This window comes from Pseudophryne corroboree (assembly GCF_028390025.1).
Source record: "Pseudophryne corroboree isolate aPseCor3 chromosome 3 unlocalized genomic scaffold, aPseCor3.hap2 SUPER_3_unloc_41, whole genome shotgun sequence".
In the NCBI taxonomy this organism is placed as follows: Eukaryota; Metazoa; Chordata; class Amphibia; order Anura; family Myobatrachidae; genus Pseudophryne; species Pseudophryne corroboree.
Window position 1 is genome coordinate 556,001 of NW_026967532.1, and position 18,456 is coordinate 574,456.

Sequence of the window (18,456 nt, forward strand, 5' to 3'; positions counted from 1 at the left end):
GTACCCCCTTAGCAAATGACGCCGTCCCCCACGACACATCCCCGTCACCGTCTGCAGTGTCAGAATCGGTGTCCGTGTCATCCTGCGTAATCTTGGCAAGCGCACGTTTGTGAGAATGAACCGCAGGGGACCCCGAGGGAGCAGTATCAGACCATACAACCATAGAGGATTGCAGTACCTGAGTTGCATGCTCAGTTCTTGTAACCCTCTCAGAAATCTGAGAAATAGTCTCCCTAAGAGAGGCTAACCACTCCAGTTCTCTAGCTGGGATCTGCGCTACAACAGTGCAATCCTGACTACATGGGATGGGATCTTCCCGAGAAGATAAATCCTCTGCAGCATATGAAAGAGTCTATAGACATGTTTGCTGTTACACACTACTCACCTCACATACACACAGGGTACTGGCAGACAGAGTTCTCCCCCCAAAAATGGCAAAGACACAGAGATTGGAGCCAACCCACACACAGCGCTATTTTAGGTATAGGGAGACCCCAAACCAACGCTGACTGTGTCCCTTAATAGGTGACACAGTCTTACACAGCCTCCCCCCCCCCCCCGGTACCGTACAGATAGCTGGAGTTGCACTGGAGGGACTGATCTTCCACTTGGCCTGAGGTTGTGTGTGCTGGCTGAGATCCGCAGACCCCGACAGGCTGGAATGGTCAGTGTAGGGTCAGGCGCTGACTCGGGGTGCCCCTCACAGCGCCGCACCTAGGTACCGCTGAGCCGTCCGGGAGCACAGTTAATACTGCGCTCCTACCCTGTAGCCATCTTCACACCGACCCCCTGCTTGTTAGGGGGGGACGGTGACTCAGCGCCACACTTCAGCTCTGCAAGGGGGTGGCGGCATGCTGCTGGGGTGAGCGTTCCCCTGTGGCCGGGAGCAATCTATCCCCTCTGGAGCTCAGTGTCCAGTCAGCGGAGACAGTGGCTCAGACCCCGCAGGGCGGACACTGCTCCCCCCTCAGTCCCTCGATGCAGGGAGACTGTTGCCAGCAGCCTCCCTGTAATATAAAAACTCTAAGAAAAACTTTTACTAAGAACGCTTTGTAGAGCTCCCCTAGCTGTGACCAACTCCTCCGGGCACATTTTCTAAACGGAGGGGCAGAGGGAGGAGCCAGCCCACTCTATTAAACTCTTTAAGTGCCAATGGCTCCTGGTGGACCCGTCTATACCCCATGGTACTAATATGGACCCCAGCATCCTCTAGGACGTAAGAGAAAAGACAATTTGTCCATCGAGTTCAACCTATTTGTGGTTTCCTGTGCAGTATTATTTTTGGACTAAATTTTGTCTGATGCTGATGTCAGCCGTTGTGTTTATTCCTTTTTTTCTAATAACTATAGTGCCTGACTACGCACCATAATCCTGGATATCCTTATCCATTAGGAATTTATCCAACCCATTCTTAAAGGTGTTGACTGAGTCCGCCATTACAACTCTCAGGCAGGGAATTCCAAACACGTATTGTCCTTACTGTGAAAAAAAAACATTTCCCCGCTTTATGCGGAATCTTCTCTCCTCTAACCTAAGAAAGTGTCCACGAGTCCTCTGTGCTGATCTTACCAAAAACAGGTCACGCGCAAGCTCTGTGTATTGTCCCCTTATATAATTGTAGATGTTGATCATATCCCCTCTTAGTCTCCTCTTTTCCAGTATAAACATGCCTAGCCTAGCAAGCCTTTCCTCGTATTCCAGAGTCTCCATGCCCTTAATTAGTTTGGTCGCCCGCCTCTGAACCTTTTCTAGCTCCAGGATATCCTTTTTGTAGTATGGTGCCCACAACTGCACACAGTATTCAAGATGTGCCACAATAAAAGAAAAAATGGAAAGCGTAACTTATCCTGCGCTCGTCTTTGTTTCCATCGACAGTATTCAGATGCTCAGTGCAAATTATATTGGTGCATAAAAAACTTTAAAGAAATCGATATAGTGAATCACAATTTAATACATATAAAATTCATAAAATACACTTATAAAATCCATACACATATTCATAGCAGCAAAACTTTCATTAAATAGATTGCACAGAAATCCTCATGGGCAGAAAAGAGACTGGTGGATAATTACCAATGTGTATAGAACTGTGAAAACAGTTCTAAATCAGTACAAGGCAGCAGGAGCAGAGAGTAGCCATTGCTGTGTCTGGCAGCAGAGTTCCTGAATCACTGAACATCACACCTGAAAAACACTCCGGTCTGGAGTAGAAACGCGTCGGTGGAACGCACAGGAGCCGTGGGACATTTTACTGGAGGACTTGCCATTCTGTTCCAGGGATTCCCGGGATCCTCCAAAACAAAAACCTGCATGCAGGTTTAGAACTGTTTTCACAGTTCTATACACATTGGTAATTATCCACCAGTCTTTTTTCTGCCCATGAGGATTTCTGTGCAATCTATTTCATTCAATTTTTGCTGCTATGAATATGTGTATGGATTTTATAAGTGTATTTTATGAATTTTATACTGTCGATGGAAACAAAGACGAGCGCAGGATAAGTTACGCTTTCCATTTTTTCTTTTATTGTGGCACTTATGGTTAAGGGAGAAGAATCCTTCAGGAAAGTGTGTCTCTTCCAGCAGCTAGATTGCGCACAATTTTTTTCCCTGAAACTATTGTTACAGTATTCAAGATGTGTCCTCACTAGTGATTTATATAACGGGAGTATAATACGCTCGTCCCTAGCATCAATTCCCCGTTTTATGCATGCTAATATCTTATTAGCCTTCTTTGCTGCACTCCTACTTTGGGTACTGCTGCTTAGCTTGCTATCTACGAGGACACCTAAGTCCTTTTCCAGTACAGAATCCCCTAATATTACCCCATTTAGTAGGTAGGTGTAATTTTTGTTCTTGCTATCACAGTGCATTAACTTACACTTGTCTGTGTTGAAGCTCATTCTCGATTTGGCTGCCCATGCTTCTAGTTTAACCAAGTCGTTCTGAAGACTCAGCACCCCCCTCCGTTATTTATAACCTTACACAATTTGGTATCGTCTGCAAAAATTTACACCATGCTCCATAGACCTTCTGACAGGTCGTGAACAATAGTGGTCCTGGTACAGACCCTTGTGGCACACCACTTAGCACTTCAGTCCAATTTGAAAATGATCCATTAACCACAAAGCGCTGCTCCCTATTATCTAACCAATTACTGACCCAAGTGCATATTGTGCTCCCTAGCCCTATTCCTTGAAGCTTATAGATAAGACGCATGTGTGGTACTGTGTCGAAAGCTTTGGCAAAGTCTAAAAAGATGACATCCACCACCTTACCTTGATCAAAGATCGCACTTACTGTTTCATAAAAGCCAAGTAAATTGGTTTGACATGATCTGTCCTTCACAAATCCATGTTGGTTCCTTTTAATGACCTTATTGAACTTCTGAATCCCTTAGAATACCTTCCAATACTTTCCCCACTATAGATGTAAGACTAACTGGTCTATAATTACCTGGTTTAGCTTTACTCCCCTTTTTGAATATTGGCACTACAGATGGGTCCACGTTTATCTTGACCTTTAATAGGATTAACTGAGACTGGCCAGTCGGACTTAATCCCCTGCTGTATTGTTCTCTGTATTGTATTGCTGCTGAGAACAATAGATGAAGGGTTTATGCTAATAAGTCATGTTGTGCCTAGGTGCAGAAAACTAGTCAATATAACAGTAGACCCATCTGTACTTCCGCTATACGCCAGTCTTTGGGAACCATACCTGATATAACTGAATCTTTAAAGATCAAAAATAGCGGCCTTGCAAGTTCAGAGTGAAGCTCCATAAGAACTCTTGGGTGAATTCCATCGGGACCCGGTGACTTATTAATCTTTACATTTATTAATCGGTCACAGACTACCTCCTCACATAAATAAGCACTTAGCAGTGGGACATTATCTTTGTTGACATTGTGTGTTAGTCCCTGCATTTGGTCTTCTCTTGTACATACAGTTGAAAAAAAACGAATTTAGTTTGTCCGCTATGTCATTATCATTTTTGATTAAGACTCCCAATTTGTCTTTTAAAGGGTCTATAGCAGGAATTGCCAAACGCGGTCCTCAAGGCACACCAACAGTGCAGGTTTTAGTGATATCCAGGCTTCAGCACAGATGGTTACATCAAAATAACTGAGGTACTAATTATGTCACCTGTGTTCAAGCCTGGATGTCACTAAAACCAGGACTGTTAAGGCACGTACACACTGGTCGATATATCGGCCGTTGTTTTGAATGGCCGATATATCGCGGGACCGTCGGCCAGTGTGTACGGCCGATACGCCTGTGAACTCCGTCGTTCACAGACGTATCGCGTCGGCCGCGCAGCACAGCCGACAGCCAATATATCTACCGATATATTGACGCGTCGCTGTGTGTGTACGGGGCGGTTGGCCGACCGCCCGTACACATGCTGCGGCGGCCGGCGGTGATTGACAGCTGGACTGGGCGGGTGTGTGTACATGCCCGCCCAGTTCATGACGTCAGTCCCCAACGGATCGGGCAGTGTGTATGCTGAACACACTGCCCGATCCGTCCATAGATATATCTGCAGATCAACTGATCTGCAGATATATCTATTAGTGTGTACCCACCTTTAGTGTGCCTTGAGGACGTGGTTGGGAAACACTGGTCTATACTCTCCTTTAATATCTTGCTGTTGATATACTTAAAAAAAAAATGGGATTTGCTTTGCTTTCCTTCGCTACTAGTTTTTCAGTTTCTACTTTAGCCGCTCTTATTTCTTTTTTGCATATTTTGTTACAATCCTTGAGCCAGTATAGGACTGCTTATGAACGCTGATATTGAATGAGACCATATCGTGGTCGCTGTTTCCTATGGGCTCCCCTACTATAATATTTGATACCAATTCCTCATTGTTTGTTAATACCAGGACTAAGATTGCATTGTACCAGTTGGTTCCTCGATTAATTGAATGAAGTAGATATCATTAGTGTGTGTAAAAACATATTACCCCTAGCAGTATCACATGAATGGATTTTCCAGTTTATCTCTGGATAGTTAAAGTCTCCCATCACTACTATGTCTCCTACTCCTGCTGCTCTTTCAATTTGCTTCAGCAACAATTCCTCATCAGACACATTAATACCAGGCGGCCTGTAGCATAACCCCAATAACTTTTTTTATTGCTTTACCCTCGCATGCAATTTCTACCCATAACGTCTCAACAGTATTTACAGTCCCCTCTTGAATATCTTCCCGTATATGAGGTTTTAATAACGGCTTTACATAAAGACATACCCCTCCACCCCGTTTATTTAAGCGGTCTCTCCTGAACAGCGTATAACCCTCTAGATTGACTGTCCAATAATGAGATTCGTCCCACCAAAGTTTCAGTAATGCCTATAGTATCATACTGTTTGCTTGCTGCGAGGATTTCTAGTTCCCCCTTTTTCCTGTAAGGCTTCTAGCGTTTACATACATACAATTAAGATCAGTATTTCCCCCTGTGCTAGGGGCATCATTCTCTTTATGCAGCAACGGTGACCCATAATCATTATTAGCTAGTGTTTTGGTAAAAACTTTAATACCCATGTTAATACTCTTGCCGGCTGCTCTTTCCCTACCCCCTACTCCTTCCCCCTTTCATTCACTACTGCCATCCCCAGTATTCTCACTGCATTGTCTTACTGACCTATAGTTTCCTACAGTATTGTCTTACTGACCTATAGTTTCCTTCAGTATTGTCTTAGTGACCTATAGTTTCCTACAGTATTGTCTTACTGACCTATAGTTTCCTTCAGTATTGTCTTAGTGACCTATAGTTTCCTTCTGCATTGTCTTACTGATCTATAGTTTCCTTCTGTATTGTCTTACTGACCTATAGTTTCCTTCCATATTGTCTTACTGACCTATAGTTTACTACTGTATTGTCTTACTGACCTATAGTTTCTTCTGTATTGTTTTACTGACCTATAGTTTCTTCTGTATTGTTTTATTGACTTAGTTTCCTTCTGTAATGTCTTACTGACCTATAGTTTCTTACTGTATTGTCTAACTGACATATTATTTCTTACTGTATTGTCTTACTGACCTATAGTTTCCTACTGTATTGTCTTACTGACCTATAGTTTCCTACTGTATTGTCTTGCTGACCTAGTTTCTTCTGTATTGTTTTACTGACCTAGTTTCCTACTGTATTGTCTTACTGACCTAGTTTCTTAGTGTATTGTCTTACTGACCTATAGTTTCCTACTGTATTGTCTTACTGACCTATAGTTTCCTACTGTATTGACTTACTGACCTAGTTTCTTCTGTATTGTCTTACTGACCTATAGTTTCTTCTGTATTGTCTTAATGACCTATAGTTTGTCTTACTGACGTATAGTGGCTTACTGTAGTCTTTCTGACCTATAGTTTCCTTCTGTATTGTCTTGCTGACCTATAGTTTATTCTGTATTGTTTTACTGACCTATAGTTTCCTTCTCTATTGTCTTGCTGACCTATAGTTTCTTCTGTATTGTCTTACAGACCTATAGTTTCCTATATACATAGTTTTCCTGTCTATGTATGGTAGTTATGGAAGGGATACCTACCATACATAGACAGTATATATAAGACTCAGCGTCTCCCTTCTGAAAATGATAACGAATAAGGTGTATGTGTGGATACCATGCACATGTAACTGATTCTATTTACAGGAAACAATAGGGAGAGCCCACGGCTGTCTGGCATTGTTCTAGATGGTAAAGTATTACACATATGAATATATTTCTTCTAAATAAAATATTTTTCACCCTGATTGATATAATACTGATAGTAAGACAATTCAGTCAATAGTAATCTTTCTTTTAATTAAGTAGGATCAATTTATATGAATTTTTAGTGTATATTTCCTAAAGGTTATATTTTAATTGCAATTAAATTAACAAGAGTGCTCCCAAAAAAACGTCCGAACTTACAGTCTACGGACCCAAAGGTATCAAACTTGTCAAATTTCACGAACGTGTGGGCTGAGGACCACGTCGCCGCTCTGCAAAGTTGAGTAGTGGAATTGAATGGGAGCAGCATTTGGAAGGCATGCTGTTCCTTGTAGTGCCAATGGGAGATCCTGGGGGTGACTCCAGGGTAAGTTAGCTGTCTGTCTGGAAGTGTTTTAGTAATAGCCTTTATCATGAGGCCTACTGTGACAAATTACATGGCCCTATGTGGGCACTGCTATTATGTAGGTTAGGACTGCTGTATCAGAGAAGGCGTGACGTGGCTCAGCAGCTAAACATGTGTTTGCAAACATTTGTGACTAATTCTCTGAATTTTATTACCAGATAGGTTCAGGTATGGTTACAGGGTCATTTTCAGCGTGCGGAAGGGAATTTGGGGGAGTGGATTTGCACCCACTCCTCATTGTCTGTTGAGTAGTGGAAACACATCTGGCAGCCGCCCATGAGGCACCCACTGATCTGGTGGTATGAGCACCCGTCTGAACCGTAACCTGTTTGCCACAGGAAATATAAGCTTGCCGAATGGCAAGTCGAATCCATCTAGACAAAGGCTGCTTAGATGCTGGCACCCCTTCTTTGGCCCATCATAAAGAACAAACAATGGTCCGACTTTCTGAAGGACGACGTAACTTGTACATATACCCTTAAAGCTCAGACAACATCCAAGGACACTTCCCCATCTGCGAGACCCTGAAAAGATGGGACCACAATTGGCTGGTTTACGTGAAACAAACCTTAGGAAGGAAACCTGCTCTTGTACGGAGTTCTGCCCTATCCTCATGAAACATTCATAGGACTCTTACACGATAAGGCTCCCAACTCAGAAACCCGCCTGGCCGAAACCAAGGCAATCAATAATGTGACCTTCCAAAAGAGATATTTCAGGTCTGTTCTTGCTAACGGCTCAAAAGTTGGAGATCTCAAAAATTCCAACACCAAATTTAAGTCCCATGGCGCAGTGGTAGGACTAAAAGGGGGTTGTATCCTCAGAACCCCCTGTAAAAAGGTTTGAACCTCTGGCAAGAATGCTAACCGCTTGTTGAAATAGTATAGAGAGAAACGAAATTTGAACCTTCAGAGGGCCTAGCCTCAGTCCTACATCTAGACCGGCCTGAAGGAAAAGTAGAAGTCTGGATAAGTGGAAGATCGTTGAATTCCACCCACATTCTTGACATAAGTCCATGTACCTCTTCCAAATCCTGTAGTAGTGCATGGCTGTGACCGGCTTCCTAGCGGCAAACATTGTAGGAATGGCCGTTCTTGGTATCCTTCCGTTTCTTAAGATCCGGGTTTCAATAGCCACGCCGTTAAACGCAGCCTGTGCAGGTGTGGGTGTTGGAACAGTCCCTGAGATAGCAGGTCCTCCCTCTGAGGTAACCGCCAAGGATCTTCCACTAGTAACCCTCGCAGGTCTGAGTACCAACTCTTGCGGGGCTAATCTAGTGCGATTAGAAATGCCCACACTCGTTCTCGTTTCAACCGTTTCAGAACCCTGGGTATGAGTGGGAAAGGTGGAAAAATGTAAACCCTCCTGTAACACCAAGGAAGTGTTAATGCGTCCACTCCTTCTGCTGCTGGATCTTTTGTCCTGGACACATATCTAGGCAGCTGATGGTTTTGCCAAGACGCCATTAGATCGACTTGAGATAGACCCCATCTCCTCAACACCATTTCGAAAATCCGTGGATGTAGGCACCACTCTCCCGGATGCATGTCCTGGCGGCTGAGATAATCTGCTTCACAGTTTTCTACACCTGGAATGAACACTGCTGAGAGGATGATGTTTCGCCTTTTTGCCCACAAAAAGATCTTTGTGGCTTCCTTTAACGCCATCCTGCTCTTTGTTCCTCCTTGATGGTTTATGTAAGACGTCATCGTGACATTGTCCGACTGTATCTTTAAGTGTTGACCCATGACTAGGTCTGCGGCTAAGAGAAACACATTGTAAACTGCTCTCAGTTCGAGAATGTCTATGGGTAGGCTGCTCTCCTGTAACGTCCATCCTTTATGTCCATGGATACCATGACCCCTCCATGTTCTAAACCCACAATAACTGACTGGATTTATTCCATCTTGAATCTGCAAACCATTAGGAATTTGTTCCACTAGGACGGCACCGCAACCTCTGAGAGTGGCGTCCGTTGTCAGGATCCTCCAATCCCAAATGCCGAATCTCTTGCCTGCTGCGAGATTCTTGTGCAACGACCACCAAATCAAGTAGGTTCGTATGTGTGGTGGAAGCTGGATTCTTCGATGTAGAAGCCAGTGCGAACCTGCTCCCTGAGCAATGAGTTTCATCTGGAATGGTCAGGAATGAAGTCCGCCGTACCGGAGAGCTGCGAACGGCGCCACCCTCTTCTCGAGAAGTAGCACAGAGGTGTAGAGAACCCGTCTGTGTCCTTAGTACCTGAGCCACTAACCTCTGTGGGTCCTAGATCTAGTTCTCTGGTAGGAATACTCTTAATTGTATCGTGTCCAAGATGAAATCGAGGAAATGAATCTGTGGAGTTGGCATGTGGTTGGATTTCTGGAGGTTCACAATCCACCCATGTTGAATGAGAAATTGATGAGATGCCTGAGCATCCTTTATCAGCTGTTTCTGAGATGAGGCCTTGATCAGTAGATTGTCTAGATAAGGTATGATCGTGACCCCTGTCTCAATCCTGTCACCACTATTGCTTTGATCTTTATAAAGATTCTTGGAGCTGATGATAGACCGAATGGCAGAGCCCTGATTCGGTAGTGATCCCACACCGGTGCAAATCTTAAGTAAGCTTGGTGAGACGTCCAAATCGGGATATGAAGGTATTTTGCACTACCAAAAGTTTTGAATAAAATCCTGTTCCTCATTGAGGATATGGGACTGGCGACTTAACCCTTTGTATGCAGGAGTCTTTGAAGTTGCCTCCTGTAACGCTCCTGCTCACAACGGGCACCTAGGCCCTCGCGCTGCAAATAAATGGACCGTGTGGACGCTCTTGTAAACTATCCTATAACCCTGGGAAATATCTGGATGATCCAGACGTCTGGTGATGTTTTGGTCCAGGCGTCCCGAAAACCTTCCAACTCTGCGCCCCCCAAGGGGGACCCCAGGTGAGCAGGAAAACCATCATACCACGGGTTTGTCAGCAGGTCTGCCCTGCTTTTCTGGTGTCGACTGTGAATGACCTCTACCTCTGGTTCCACGAGTCTGTTGCTCCAAAACCTCTTCTGGCTCGGTACGACAGCGATCAAATGAATTTAAACACTGGTCCCGAGCAACCTCCTCTAACGTGTGACGTGGTGCTCGAGTAAGAAGTAGGTAGAAAGGTAGATGTCACTGCAGTTGCTTGTGAAATCCACTTGTCTAACTCATCAAACATCATCTAACCCCCAAATGGAATAGCCTCTACTCTCTATAAAAGGGGAGCGGCGGAGGAGCTGCGCTGCTAGCCTACCAGGTCTTAAGTTATAAGGCAGCAGCGTATGAGAAGCCGCTGCTGCTTGTTCCCCCGTCATCTTTTCCAGCCCTCCGCGCCCTCGTACTAGCGCCGACGGTGGGAGGAAGTGTGCGGGGGATATAGCCCGGGTCCCGGCGAGTGCAGGAGAAGCTGCGGCTGCAGCCATGAGAGATATGTCGTTTCAGTGGGCGGCGGCGCTCTTTTCAAGCGCCCCGCTGTGTGTTTAAGAGGCGGCGGTATACGCTGCCGCTGACAGCCGCGCTGCTTCTCCCTCAGCCCTCTGTCGGTAGAGGAAGGAGGGCGGGGGAGCTGACATGAAGCGGGAGTGTATAGACGGCCAGGGAGTGTTTCAGACCGATTGTTCTGTCACAGCGGCAGCGGAAGGAGGGGGCAGCGGGGAAGCTGCGCTGCTGAGTCCCAGGGCTAAGAGCCAGAAGGTAGCAGCGTTGTGTGCGGTCCGTGGGAGGAAGTCTGTCAAACTGCCTCCTGGATCCATGAAGAAGCTATGGTTACCGTAAGTTTAACTGTAACTAGGGCCCCTTTACAACCAGTACTCACTGCTGACTCTGTGCTCCGGATTTTCTGAGGAGAGATGCAGATCCCATTTAGTAAGGATCATTGTCTCTCTATTCTTAAGACTTTCGTCCCCCTTTACATTAGGTTAACTCAGTCTCAGTACTGAAATGGAGGAGGAGCTCCCTTCTTGTGCTTGTACCTCCTTGGCACAATTTTTCAAACTGAGGGATGTGAAGGGGGAGGAGCCGGCTGTGCAGACAATACTAATTTTTAGATTGTGCCACACCTCCGGTTGAAAGCTTCACACCCCTACTGTATAAGACTCCAGTGTCCCCTAGTGGATGAAAGAGAAAGGATGTTTACTTCTTTCTTTCCCAACCGCTTTTCTATGCAGAAGGGAAATATCTGCTGTTTATTGAGAGATGCTCCCTGTAAGGAATATAGAAATTTGCCACTTGTAGCTGAACTTGCAAAAGACCCCTCCCAATTTGCATCAGTTAAATTAAAGTCTCCCATGATTATGACTTCTCCCTTTAAAGCCATTTTAGTGATGTCCAACAATAGATTCCTATCCAAATCCTGCCCCTGGCCAGGTGGTCTACAGATCACCCCAATGCGAATAATGTCCTTCTCCACGGTTTCTGTGGTGACCCAAAGGGCCTCAGATTTTCTTCAATGTTTTGTGTCAATTGAAGTAGCATTTATGCTTTTTTCCCACATACATTGCTACCCTTCCTCCTATACTGACTATTCTATCCTTCCTAAATAAATTGTATCCTGGTATAGCTATGGCCCAGTCATGATTCTCATTGCACCATGACTGTAATTGACACAATATCCAGGTTATCCTTGGTCATTATCACAATTAGCTCTGGAATTTTGTCTCCTAAGCTTCTAGCATTTACACACATAGCTATAAGAATTATGTTTGTGCATCTGTTATTAGTAGCCATGTCCAGACAGTACAAAATAAATGACAAGTTTAAAGTTGAAATTACCTGTTTCGTGATGTTGCTCTGTATTTGGTATTTGTTTTTTTAACTAATCAGGAATCACACTCTGTCCTTTACACCACGACTACACCTCGCTAAATGTAAAGATATAGTAAACCTGACCACAAATGGCCAAATAGGTCTACTATATACAAGGAGTTATTTAATACGTGCATCATCTAACAAAATGAAGGTTATTTAATAAAAGGTTGCTAAACTGAGAAATTTAGATCCCATACAAATTAGACGCTACACAAAAAACACAATACTACTTATATATGATCCCTAAAAATAAACTTCTGCTTGTTACTTTTAATAACACTATAGTGATGTGTGTAATAACTCTCTTCATCTGATGTTTGTCATGGATAGCCTTGTGTTAAAAACACCCAACTGAGAACAGGGCTGATGGCGGAGGAGGGCGTAGAATAAAAGATTGCTGTAGTGACTGAGCAATGAGAATATGTGACTTCTGTAATAAGTGTTTATTACTCACCTGTGCTGATATCTGTAGGGATCTCCTCCTCCTTACACTGCTGATCACCCCTCACATACGTGTCTTCTTCTCCCTCTGTATCTTCTTCCTTCATATCAGTCACATATGTCTCTTCTTCTCCCTCTGTATATTCTGCCTTCATATCAGTCACATACGTCTCTTCTTCTCCCTCTATATCTTCTGCCTTCATATCAGTCACATACGTCTCTTCTTCTCCCTCTGTATCTTCTACCTTCATATCAATCACATACGTCTCTTCTTCTCCCTCTATATCTTCTGCCTTTATATCAGTCACATATGTCTCTTCTTCTCCATCTATATATTCTGCCTTTATATCAGTCACATACGTCTCTTCTTCTCCCTCTAGATCTTCTGCCTTCATATCTCTCACATCCGTCTCTTCTTCTCCTTCTGTATCTTCTGCCTTCATATCTCTCACATCCGTCTCTTCTTTTCTCCTTATAGCTTCTGCCTTTATACGAGAAAGATGTTCTACCTAAATAACCCAAAAAATACAATGGCATTTGCATATTGTTTGATTAAATTGAGGTGAAACAGTATAATATTACTGTACTATACGCACACAGCTTCTCTGAACATCATATAGTGACAGTCACTTTGGTGTATTGGATGAGACCCTAAATCCCACCTACCTGATCCTCCTGTGGGGTCCTGTGATTCTCCTCTGTACAGTCCTGGGAATACAGAGGATGGGGACATCTCTCTGGTGTATCTCTGTTACTGTGCCCATCTGTAGGAGACACACAGTGACTGAGTACAGTGTTTATATGTGATTATCAGATGATGTGTGTATATAGGGGGCCCCCATACCTGCTCTCCCTTGTACAATACATGACAGTCTTACCCAGTGATGTGAGGGGGCGGTGATTCTCCATCATCACGTCCTTGTACAGACCCCTGTGCTCTTCTATATACTCCCCCTCCTGCATGGAGACATAGACAGTGACATCCTGACACCTTATAGACACCTGACACACAGTGATACAGTCATCACCCAGACACGTCCCCTGGTGTTACTGTATAATGTCCCATTCCCAGCAGTCACCTCTCCAGTCATCACCCAGACAAATCCCCCGGTGCTACTGTATAATGTCCCATTCCCAGCAGTCACCTCTCCAGTCATCACCCAGACACATCCCCCGGTGTTACTGTACTCCCAAGTCTCCTCAGACCCCAGTCATGTCCCTGTATTATTACTATAGATATAAGTGATGTCACTGTGACACTCCCGATCCCCTCATCTCCCCAGTCATGTCCCTGTATTATTACTATAGATATAAGTGACGTTATTGTGACACTTCCAGATCCCCTCACGTCCCCAGTCATGTCCCTGTATTATTACTATAGATAGAAGTGACGTTATTGTGACGCTCCCAGATCCCCTCACCTCCCCAGTTATGTCCCTGTATTATTACTATAGATAGAAGTGACGTTATTGTGACGCTCCCAGATCCCCTCACCTCCCCAGTCATGTCCCTGTATTATTACTGTAGTACTTTAGTGATCTGAAGGCCTTGGGACACTATGAGGGGGCAAATCAATTAATAAATGTGTAGCTCTATAAGGTAATAGAGATGCTGCCAACTGATATATACCATATATGTGATAATAACTTGGATCTTTCTAGTGATCCAATAATGTATAGTGTGTTTATGCATGTTATTATTCTGTGCCTGCTGAAGGTGAGGGGACTCTGGTAAGCGTGCAGCGTGCGGGGGAGATCACGGAGAAGCTTCCAGAGGTCCCGTGTGCTGAGAGAGGTGGCTGGGCGCGTGTAGTGGCGGTTTTGTTGGTGGGGTGACTAAGGGGAGAGAAAAAGGCTGGCGGCTGAGACAAGGGAGCTTACAGGAAGGCGGTTCCCTGCGAGTGAGAGAGCCCCTGTGGGGGAAAGGAATTGGATGTCTTCCGCTGCGGGTGAGAAGCGCTGTGTTAATTTCCCCTGGTGGACGCCGAGCAGGGACGTCCCGGTGGCTGGTTGTCATGGAGAGTGCTGGGAGGCGGAGCGCTGGCGGGGCAGGCTAGTACATGGAAGGAGACAGCAGTTCGGGCAGCAGCTACCAGGAGTCCAGCAGTAGCAGACAGTTTATCCCCGAGGCAGAGCTGTGTCCCTCATCCCATACAACCCGCAGGGAGAGCCCGGTTGTTGGTGGAGGCGGAGTCGGGGGGAGGTCCAGACCGGGCACACTATCATTGTAAGTGCAGGATGCCCCCATATAAATCCTGCTAATCTGCATACTCCCCTATCAGCCTTTAACTATTAAAGTACCAGCCCCCAGCACAGTAACACAGGGACCAGCAGCATCGGTGGATCTGAGGAGTACAAATAGCACCTCTAGAGACTCTATATCCATTAGATAATGACCAGCCGGGTAGCAGTCATAAAGAGTGCGGAGGGCGCAGGGTCGCCTAAACTTGGAAATTATACAATAGGGAGACTAAGCACCCCTCGCCTATCAGAGACAGGTGCCAATAACCGGGACTTCTGTATATTCTGGAGCCACCCCCATGGATCTACAGTGGGGCTATGCTTATACTGGGACAGGTAACACAGATCATCACCCCACTATATGTAACGAGTAGACCACGGGTGTCAGGGATTCCAGGGTGTAGAGCTCCACGTACTACCTTCCTGTTTCAGGTTGTCTAGGAGCGCTACAATTAGATCTTCCATGGAAACCATGCTATTCATTGCCGTGAAGTAGGGATTGCTCAACAATCATGAGGACAATTGCTCCAAGTGGATACCCATATAACCAAGAGTACTTCTTATACACAGACACGAAAGGGCCCCAACCGTGCACGATTATAGTAAGAGAACCCGGGTGGGAATCATATTTTATGTATTGTATGCATTACCTTATATATAGGTGGGTATATTATTATGTATAGGTGGGGTATATTATTATGTATAGGTGGGGTATATTATTATGTATAGGTGAGGTATATTATTATGTATAGGTGGGGTATATTATTATGTATAGGTGGGGTATATTATTATGTATAGGTGGGGTATATTATTATGTATAGGTGGGGTATATTATTATGTATAGGTGGGGTAGATTATTATGTATAGGTGGGGTATTAGTAGAACGGTTCATGGTTTGAGTATTATATGATATAACTGTATAAGGTGGCCTATAACTTCTTGCATATTAAAACTAGTATATTTACCGGTGGAACTGTCTCCGTATCTGTGGAAGAGCCTGAAATCACAAAGGAAAGGTACGATAGGTAAATGTGCATAGTCCTATCTGGTTACATCACATACCGACCACTACAGGGGTAGGGTATTTCTTAAGCGATTAGAGTATTGGGCTCTAAATAGCTTGGGTGGAGGCACATTGCACATATACACTGTACCCCCAGGAAAAAGAGGGGTTACATTACTATAGATATGTGATGTCACTGTGACACTCCCAGATCCCCTCACCTCCCCAGTCATGTCCCTGTAATATTACTATAGATATGTCATGTCACTGTGACACTCCCAGCTCCCCTCACCTCCCCAGTCATATCACTGTATTATTACTATAGATATGTGATGTCACTGTGACATTCCCAGCTCCCATCACCTCCCCAGTCATGTCCCTGTATTATTACTATATATATATATATATATATATATAAGTGATCTCACTGTGACACTCCCAGTTCCCCTCACCTCACCAGTCATGTCCCTGAATTATTACTAGAGATATAAGTGATGCCACTGTGACGCTCTCAGATCCCCTCACCTCCCCAGTCATGTCCCTGTTTTATTACTATAGATATAAGTGATGTCACAGTGACACTCCCAGGTGTGTGATATACATTTGCTTCATACTGAGCAATATATTCAATCCCAACAATTACATATAATAAAATTTATAATAATAACAATAATAATAAAAATAATAATAATAAAGACACAAAAGGCTGCACCCCAGTATAAAAATAATAACAGATGTCTTTAAAAGCAGGACACCTCAGACCATTCCTCCAGTATTGTAGGACATCACCACCACTCCCAATGTATAATAATAATAATACCAGGACACCACAAGCTGCTCCACCTGTATAATAATAATAATAATAATAAAAACAATAATAATAATTACAGGACACCACAGACCGCTCAACCTGTATACTGGACACCACAGGCCGCTCCCCCTGTATAATAATAATAACAACAGGACACCACAGGCCGCTCCCTCTGTATAATAATAACTGGACACCATAGGCTGCTCCCCCTGTATAAACAGGACAACACAGGCTGCTCCCCCAGTATAGTATTAATAACAGGACACCACAGGCTGCTCCCCCTGTATAGTTTTAAAAATGAGACACCACAGGCTGCTCCCCCTGTATTATAATAATAACAGGACACCACAGGCTGCTCCCCCTGTATAATAATAATAATAACAGGACACCACAGGCTGCTCCCCCTGTATAGTAATAATAATAATAACAGGACACCACAGACCGCTCCCCCTGTATAATAACAATAATAATAACTGGACACCACAGGCCGCTCCCCCTGTATAATAATAACTGGACACCATAGGCTGCTCCCCCTGTATGTAACAACAAGACAACATAGGCTGCTCCCCTTGTATAGTATTAATAACAGGACACCACAGGCTGCTCCCCCTGTATAGTTTTAAAAATGAGACACCACAGGCTGCTCCCCCTGTATAATAATAATAACGACACCACAGGCTGCTCCCCCTGTATAATAATAATAACAGGACACCACAGGCTGCTCCCCCTGTATAGTAAGACGCCATTACCTGATCTCCACGGACAATGCGAGGCTGCAGCAGTCGACGAAAACTCACTTCCTGTATGTGGAACGCAGAGTCCGGAAATAAGGTGGAACGCACAGACAGGAAGTAGGGCATGATTGGCAAAGGCTGCTTACTGGTTACTGGCCCCTCCCCTCCTTCACCCTGCCAACAGCCCCGCCCTCTGTAAATACTATTGTCATATATGTCCTCAGTGCAGGAGGCCGGCGGCCATTTTCTTGTAGACCAGTCCGGCAGCAGCAATAGGTTCCCTGGCCGTGTTGTGACGTCAGGAGCGGCGGCCATTTTCCCCTGGTCTGAGCTCCGCCTTCCTTCTATCATTCCCACAAGGCAGCAGGAGCAGAGAGCAGCCATTGCTGTGTCTGGCAGCAGGTAATGATATTATTATTATTATTATTCTATAGGCTGAGCAGCTCTGGTGTCAGGTTCTGTACTACAGGGGGAGCAGCCTCTGGTGCCTTGTTATAGTGCAGCTGGAGCAGCCTCTGGTGCTGCATTATCCCTGTACAGGTGGCTGACACTCTAGTGTCCTATTACTGTAATACAGGGGGCGCAGACCCCGCAGGTATCGTAATACAGAGGGCGCACACCCCGCCGTTACCGTAATACAGGAGGCGCAGACCCTGCCGGTACCGTAATACAGGTGGCGCAGACCCCGCCGTTACCGTAATACAGGTGAAGCAGACCCTGCCGTTATCTAAATACAGGTGGCGCAGACCCCGCCGTTACCGTAATACAGGTGGCGCAGACCCCGCCGTTACCGTAATACAGGTGGTGCAGACCCCGCCGTTACCGTAATACAGGTGGCGCAGACCCCGCCGTTACCGCTATTCTGTACATATAATGGCATTGTACTATACAGGGGAGCACTATGTGTTGTCCTACTCTACAGGGGGAGCAACCTGTGTTTCCCTTTTATACAGGGGGAGGTGCCTGTGGTGTCGTGTTACTATTATTATATAGGGTAAGCGGCATGTATTGTCTTCCTATACAGAAGGAGTGGCATGTGTTGTCATAATATACAGGGGTAGCATCCTGTGCTGTCATAGTATACAGGGGGAGTGGCCTGTGTTGTCATAATATACAGGGGTAGCATCCTGTGCTGTCATAGTATACAGGAGGAGCAGCCTGTGTTGTCATAATATACAGTGGTAACCACCTGTGCTGTCATAGTATACAGGAGGAGCAGCCTGTGTTGTCATAATATACAGGTAGAGCGGCCTGTGTTGTCATAATATACAGTGGTAGCATCCTGT

The 18,456-nt window shown here is 45.0% G+C and overlaps 1 protein-coding gene across 2 annotated transcripts in view; it reads right to left on the reverse strand.

Annotated features, from left to right (window-relative positions):
• The window catches only part of LOC134984238 (zinc finger protein 260-like), a 136,073-nt gene extending 118,806 nt beyond the window's left edge, over positions 1-17,267 (reverse strand). Inside the window, exons 1-5 of one of the 2 annotated variants that reach the window (XM_063949863.1) lie at positions 17,186-17,267; positions 15,588-15,619; positions 13,261-13,339; positions 13,045-13,146; positions 12,396-12,887 (exon numbers count right to left, since the gene is read on the reverse strand). In XM_063949863.1, the coding sequence (XP_063805933.1) occupies positions 12,396-12,887; positions 13,045-13,146; positions 13,261-13,294 (628 nt within the window). In that variant the 5' untranslated portion in view covers positions 13,295-13,339; positions 15,588-15,619; positions 17,186-17,267. Of the gene's footprint in view, positions 1-12,395; positions 12,888-13,044; positions 13,147-13,260; positions 13,340-15,587; positions 15,977-17,185 lie in introns of those variants that run through there. The other variant, XM_063949864.1, reaches the window with a different exon arrangement.
• Positions 17,268-18,456: the final 1,189 nt, after the last annotated feature.